Source organism: Palaemon carinicauda, chromosome 19, assembly GCF_036898095.1.
Source record: "Palaemon carinicauda isolate YSFRI2023 chromosome 19, ASM3689809v2, whole genome shotgun sequence".
NCBI lineage: Eukaryota > Metazoa > Arthropoda > Malacostraca > Decapoda > Palaemonidae > Palaemon > Palaemon carinicauda.
This window is the reverse complement of record NC_090743.1, coordinates 52661030-52668529: the sequence shown is the minus strand read 5'-3', so window position 1 is coordinate 52668529 and position 7500 is coordinate 52661030. Positions and strand designations below refer to the sequence as shown.

The window sequence follows — 7500 nt, the reverse complement described above, 5'->3', positions numbered from 1 at the left end:
ATATATATATATATATATATATATATATATATGTGTGTGTGTGTGTGTGTGTGTGTGTGTGTGGTTGTGTATCACTATTGTTATCAACAGTAATTATTGAATACTGAAAAATATAAAAAGAATACAGAACATGAAGCAGATGGGCAGCAGAGATAAAATTCACATAATGAAATCTTCAGAAACCGAACACCACGACCAAGAAGGAAATCAAAGCCTGAAACGGAAATCACTATTCAAGAAAAGAAAAAGAAATATCCTCTAAAATGATGAAACGACAAGAACATAATCTAAAGAACAAAGCGAAAAAGAAATATGTAGAAATCAGCAGAATATTGAAGTATAAACCAACCACCGAAGGATTGAGACGTAGAGATTTTTATTTAGGTGGAAAAGAGGCCAGTTGAGATTAAGAGGATAGAGAAGATTGAGAAGATCTCAGTATTTTGGAGATTGAGATGTTGTTGCGGGAAGTTGACAGGATGGAAATGAGGATTGAGATGTTGGCTATGATAAGAATTTTTCCCGATGAGAAAATGTGGGTTTTAGTGCTTAAAGAAAAGGCTTCAGTAAGATATCTTGTGGGAGTAGTGTATTCACAATTTCAATAGATTATTTACAATTTTAGTAAAGTAGAATGTTTAGAATTTTACCAGGAGATAAAATTCCCTGAATTTCAGATAGTGTTTAGTGGTTACAAATTTCGAAATGTTTAATATTTAGAATTAAAAAAAAAAACAATTTAATAATTTCAAAGTAGAAATTCTGAAATTCAGGATAGGAGATTATTTAGACAGCTGAGATGTGAGAGAATAATTATAATATTAGGATATCTGCGTGTATTAATAATTTCCAAAGCTGTAAAAGAGTGAAAGATATTCCCATTTCTATGTGAGTGTAAGACATTAAGAGTTTCAAAATAGAGAAGAATATTCAGAATTTCAAGAAAATCAAGAATTCGGATAAAGGAAGAGAAGAGAAAGTTTTCAAGAAAGAGGGAACAACTTGGAATCCATGAAAATGCAGGAATTGTCAGAGTTTCATGAAGAGAATGAAAGATTTTCAGAGTCGCAGAGAAGGGTAAATATTTTGAATATTATAATAATGAAGTCTGTTCGGACTTTCCAAAGATAGGATAGGCACAGCTTATTTAGTATGATATATATAAATAGATATAATGTATATATATATATATATATATATATATATATATATATATATATATACATATACATATATATATATATATATATATATATACATATACATATATATATATATATATATATATATATATATATATATATATATATATATTGCCAGGGCACCAACCGCCCGTTGAGGTACTACCGCTAGAGAATTATGAGGTCCTTTGACTGGCAAGACAGTACTACATTGGATCTTTTTCTCCAGTTACGGTTCTTTCCCTTTGCCTGCACAGACACAGAATAGTCTGGCCTATTCTTTACAGATTCTCCTCTGTCCTCATACACCTGACAACACTGAGATTACCAAACGATTATTCTTCTCCCAAGGGGTTAACTACTAAACGGTAATTGTTCAGTGGCTACTTTCCTCTTGGTAAGGGTAGAAGAGGGTGTTTAGCTATGGTAAGCAGCTCTTCTAGGAGGACACTCCAAAATCAAACCATTGTTCACTAGTCTTGGGTAGTGCCATAGCCTCTGTGCCATGCTGTTCCACTGTCTTGGGTTAGAATTCTCTTGCTTGAGGATACACTCGGGCACACTGTTCTATCTAGTTTCTGTTCCTCTTGTTTTGTTAAAGTTTTTATAGTTTATATAGGAATTATTTATTTCAATGTTTTTGCTGTTCTTAAAATATTTTATTTTTTCCTTGTTTCCTTTCCTCACTGGGCTATTCTACCTGTTGAAGCCCCTGGGCTTATAGCATCCTACTTTTCGAACTAGGGTTGTAACTTAGCATTTAATAATAATAATAATAATATATAAATATATATATATATACATATATATATATGTATTTATATATGTGTATATATATATATATATATATATATATATATATATATATATATATATATATATATATATATATATATATATATATATTTATATTTATTTATTTATTTATTTATACATATATACACACTTCAACAGTAGCCGTTTTCCCCTCAAGAGTCTTATCCCAGAAAAGAAATAAAAACACCCTCACCGGTAAATTAAGCTGAATGGGTAAGGTTTTTTTTTTTTTTTTTTTTTTTTTACCCTACCAGTAATTATGTGATCATATAATTTCGAAAGGAGGTTGTGTGGGTGTCTTCTGTAATAAGGTCTGGTGAACTTGGTGGACTGCATTTTTATTCTTCCTGAAGGAGGGGTCGTCTTTCTCCTCCTCCTCCTCCTGCTGCGTCTCCTTCAGGAGATCTTCTAGGGTCTCGTTAGGCTGGCTGAAGATGTCTTTAAGATCCTTAATCCTCATTAAAAGCGCAGAGAGGAGGGGCCCGGTATGATGGTAGGGGACTTGAGGAAGGGGTGATGAGTTTCACAAGGTACTCCCGAATCTTGTCTACAGCTTTTTCTTCGTGTTCATCCCTCGAGGTCTTACATAAATGTTCTCAAGGGAGATGCTGGCTACGCATCCATGTACTTTCTCTCTCTCTCTCTCTCTCTCTCTCTCTCTCTCTCTCTCTCTCTCTCTCTCTCTCTCTCTCTCTCTCTCGTTTGGACTACTTGGTAATAATGCTTTTGTTTTCCGTTTCAATGTTTATGTTCTCTGTCAATCAGACTTTAAAGTGGTCTTTAGATTAATTCATCATTAGGCCAGACAATTCCTAAGCAATGGAAATGTTTAACGATGAAATAAGCTGAAACGCAGTAAATTCTAACGCTTAACTATGTGAAATGTAAAAGACTATGTAAATTACTACGGAATAATTGTGTTTTTTTTTTACCTTTTTAATATCTTTCAAGAAATACCAAGCCTTGTTATTTATTGTCGAACATTCATGTTGATGTAATTAGCTTCTTGGAAACGTTCCTGCCTTGCCACCTGATGGATTAGGGTTCGAGACCCTCTTAAACTCGATAGTTTCTTAAGTGTCTGCAAATCCAGCATGATTGTGAGACGGGGATAGGGGGTTTTGGAGGGTAGCCTAAAGGTCTGTTTACAGAGTCATTATCAGGCAAACGTTGCCTGGTTCTTCCTGGTTCTAGCTGGAGTGGAGAGGGTGCTTGGCCCGTGATCATGCGTATATATGGTCAGTCTCGAGGTAGGACATTGTCCCGCTAGGCCATTGCCTCTGTAGGTCACCTCAGCCATTCATAAGGAACTTTTGAGAAAATTTAATGTAAAGTACTTTCTATGCATTTATTGGATTTGGAGACTTTTTCTATTTAAGGAGGTTGTTTTAATAATGGTATTATAACTTTTAAGAAAAAAAAATCAAACATGAAATGGAAATACACACACACACACACACACACACACATGTATATATATATATATATATATATATATATATATACTCCACAGTATATATTTGTTTATATATACGTATAGCTATCGTAAGCAGCTCTTCAAGGAAAAGGGCGCTCTAATATCAAACCATTATTCTGTAGTCTTGGGTAATGGCATAGCCCTTTTACCATGGTCTTATACCACTATATTGGGTTAGAGTTTTCTTGCTTGAGGGTACACTCATCCACCTGACATATAAATGGGTTCCTTGTCAGCCTCATTGACATGTCTTCAGTGTTGATACCAGGGAAATATCGCTTGAACTCGTCCCCCAAATGATCAAGGTGAGTGATGATTTCCTCTTTCAGTGGGTCCTTGACGTCTTTCCCACCAGGTATGTAACTCAAACGCTGAAAGAATGCTGTATTTCCTTTTTTCATTTGTTTTCCCCAAAGTTGTAGTTTAGCCATGAAAGCATTGATGGTGTCCGTGTGCACAATCACGTTGCTCTTCTGTCCCTGTAATTTCTTATTTAGTTCATTCAGTTTCAAAAATATCAGCAAGATAAGCCATTTGTGCTACAAATACTTCCTTGTTGAAGGCAGACAGCTTGTCCACTTTAATGCTGTAAGTCAAAAACAACTTTATTTCATCCCGCAGTTCAAAGACCCGCGTCAGCATGTTCCCTTTTGAAAGCCATCGCACTTGTGTATGAAATAGAAGATCAGTGTTGTTAGCATCCATGTCCCGGCAGAGTTCGCGAAAGAGGCGAGTATTCAAAGCTGATCCTTTCACATAGTTAACAATGTTTATGATGACCGTCAAAGCATCATGAAGGTTCTTTGGGACTGTCTTTGAAGCGAGAGCTTCTCTATGGATCATGCAGTGTGTTCCTTTTAAACTAGGCTGCTTCTGCTTCACAAGAGCAATGAATCCTGATCGTGAACCAAGCATATTAGGGCCGCCATCTGTGCAAACCCCTTCCAGTTTGTTCCAACTCAGTCCCGACTCTTCAAGGAAATTTGCAATTACTACCAATACATCAACTGCCTTTGTTGTCATCTATAGTGACCGGCAAAAAAGAAACTCCTCCTCGAATCCTTTGTCAGTTATGTAGCGGCAAAAAGCAAGCAGTTGTGCAATGTTGGTGACATCCGTAGACTCATCAATTTTAAGAGATAAAAAGGGTGATGACATTACCTTTGACACCACATTTTCCTTTATATTTTCAGACATTTCGGCAATTCTGTTCTTGATGGTGTTGTTGGACAAGGAGATTTGTTTCATTTTCTGTGATGACTCCTCTCCTAACACAAGCCTCACACTGTCAACGATACATGGTTTCAAAAGGCTTTCACCAATCGTGTGGCGTTTCTTTGCCTTGGCCACCTGAAGGGCAATCACATATGAAGCCTTCACTATGCTGATATTGGTTTGCTAATACGTCCCAGATTCATTCATCTTCATCCTCTTCAAACTGGATAACTTTACCTAAAAAAAGCTACGATTCCCATCCTTCAACTGTGGATGAGCATTTGCCAGATGCTGCTTCAGTTGGAAAGGTTTCATGCTGCTGTTAGAGAAGGTTTTCAAACACACAACACACTGAGGGATGTGCGCACCTTCCTTGACAAGAGAAGTGAACCCGTCGTACAAATAACCATCTTGATACAATCTTCGTTTCTCTAACATCTGAAATCAGGCATAAAACAAAGCATATCAATTTGGGAGAAGAAAATCAAACATAGACACATCGTAATTCGGTATAGAAATAACAAAATTTTTATATTCATCCCCTTCCCAAATATAAAATAAGTAAGTAAATAAATAAACTTCTCATAAACATACAATCTTTGAAGATTAGTACTTTAACAAAACATCTCTTGAGTATTACCAATCTCAGCCAAAGCATAAAAATAGATCCATAATAATAATAATAATAATAATAATAATAATAATAATTACATTATAATATTAATAATAATAACAAGAACAAGAACAACAACATATCATATTATCCAGTTAACAAACTCACTATTAAAATTATAACATTTTTCTCATACCTTGTACTTATACAGAAAACAAGTATAAGCCGGGTATGTGTGTCAGATGCTCCCTGCTAACTGACTACTCGTAATGCAATTGCACTGTGAGCCTGTGAGTGTACTCCTGCACCACCCCCACCCTCCCTTCAGAGCTCATGTTTGAACGTGAGCCGAACCTGGTAGATACGGTGTCGCCCATCTGCAACAGACTCTCTCTCTCTCTCTCTCTCTCTCTCTCTCTCTCTCTCTCTCTCTCAGACATGATAAAATACATCTGATATATTTTTAGTTAGTAGTGTAATTATTTCCCCCCTGGAAGTTCCCCCCAGGTTGGGAACCACTGGATTATAACATCCTACATTTCCAATTAGGTATGTAGTTAATCTAATAATAATAATAATAATAATAATAATAATATGTGTGTGTTTGTGTATGTATACTGTATAACCCATGCAACCTAGTCCTGCAGAGGTGAAAACAGAACAGACATGAGAAGTGTAAGGGACGTGATATAAATCCATTCGCGATAGCAGCCTTGCCTCCCTTCGTTCCACCTGTTGCAAAACACGGGGGATTCATTCCCACCCAATGAACAGGGTGATGGAAGCTGGTGCTACGGAGAGAGAGAGAGAGAGAGAGAGAGAGAGAGAGAGAGAGAGAGAGAGAGAGACGGTGTTTACAGTATTGGTGCGAGGGTGGAAAGGTTGTATAGCGAAATTTTTAAGGTATGCGTGAGAGTGATATTAAAGAATTTGGGAGAGTTGTCTGATCTTCAGTAGCGGAACTTTGCAGGAAAGAGAGAGAGAGAGAGAGAGAGAGAGAGAGAGAGAGAGAGAGAGAGAGAGAGAGAGAGAGAGTGTGTTGTTTACAGTATTGGTGCGAAGGTGGAAAGGTTGAATAGCGAAATTTTTAAGGTATGCGTAAGAGTGATATTAAAGAATTTGAGAAAGTTGCCTGATCTTCAGTAGCGGAACTTTTCTGGAAGAGAGAGAGAGAGAGAGAGAGAGAGAGAGAGAGAGAGAGGGGGGGGGGGTTGTTGTTGTTGTTGGGCGGTAGATGAAGATCAGTTATGATACTTTATAGAGTCAGAAAAATATTTTCCCTTTCCCTGTAAGAGAGAGAGAGAGAGAGAGAGAGAGAGAGAGAGAGAGAGAGAGAGAGAGAGAGAGAGAGAGAGTAGCAGTAGTATTAGTAATAGTAGTAGGGAGTATGATTTTTACCATGCAATCGGTAAGGATGAAGAGAGAAGGCTAGTGAGTGGAAAAAAGTAAATAATAGAAAAGATAAGAGTGAAGAAGAGGTATTTACATTTTATGTTTTATTTCATTTTTTGAGCAAATACTATTTGTTATTGAGATCGTAAATTTTTCTACGTGTTTCTGTGCACTTTGTACAAAAACCCATACCTTTGTTCACCCATGACCTTAATCCCAAAAGGCAATTAAAGTTCACTTTTGGTTTTGCATGTACGGATATCTAGCAAGAAAATTAATAAACCCGTTTATCCTTTTTCTAGATTCAATGTGTGTCATATGATATTTGATTAGATTTTATTATAGTCTGGGTCTGATGTCATGTGTAGTGGAACGTTATTTTCTTTGAACTGTGTAAGATGAATATTGTCAAATTTTTACCGAATATCACTGTAATATTCGTTAGCATGGATAAATAATATTTAAGTGATACTTGTGTCACTAAGATTCGCGATTTCCATTTATTCAAATAAGCCACAATACCTTTTAATACTGAATTCTTTCTTTATGACTAAATGGTCTAAGATAACTTTTTACCTTTATTTATACTCGGAGTTAATGTTCGAATCTTTCGCATAAAGAAAATAATTTCCCTTTGGGTCAGTAGTTCCTTGTGTTCGCTGTTAAAAAGTAATTTTGGCTAATTTGAATTGATAATACTTAGGTATATTTCTGCGCTTACTTCATACTCTCTCATACATACAAAGATTTATATATATATATATATATATATATATATATATATATATATATATATATATATAAAA

At 35.8% G+C, this 7500-nt stretch overlaps 1 protein-coding gene across 1 annotated transcript; it reads right to left on the bottom strand.

The window, feature by feature from the left end:
- Nucleotides 1-3972: 3972 nt before the first annotated feature.
- Nucleotides 3973-5637, bottom strand: LOC137658998 (protein FAM200C-like). Its single transcript, XM_068394101.1, has 4 exons — nucleotides 5620-5637; nucleotides 4975-5127; nucleotides 4636-4824; nucleotides 3973-4497 (listed from the first exon to the last, which is right to left on the bottom strand). Exons 1-4 carry the CDS (start codon nucleotides 5635-5637, stop codon nucleotides 3973-3975), a joined length of 885 nt encoding a protein of 294 aa, XP_068250202.1.
- Nucleotides 5638-7500: the final 1863 nt, after the last annotated feature.

Bases quoted from the DNA above. Each gene is read 5' to 3' on its own strand.
- LOC137658998 (XM_068394101.1), bottom strand. The intron at 4,825-4,974 runs GCAAATGCTCAT...ATTGCCCTTCAG, and splicing joins TCCAACTGAAGCAGCATCTG to GTGGCCAAGGCAAAGAAACG. The intron at 4,498-4,635 runs GTAATGTCATCA...CGGTCACTATAG, and splicing joins AGGAAAATGTGGTGTCAAAG to ATGACAACAAAGGCAGTTGA.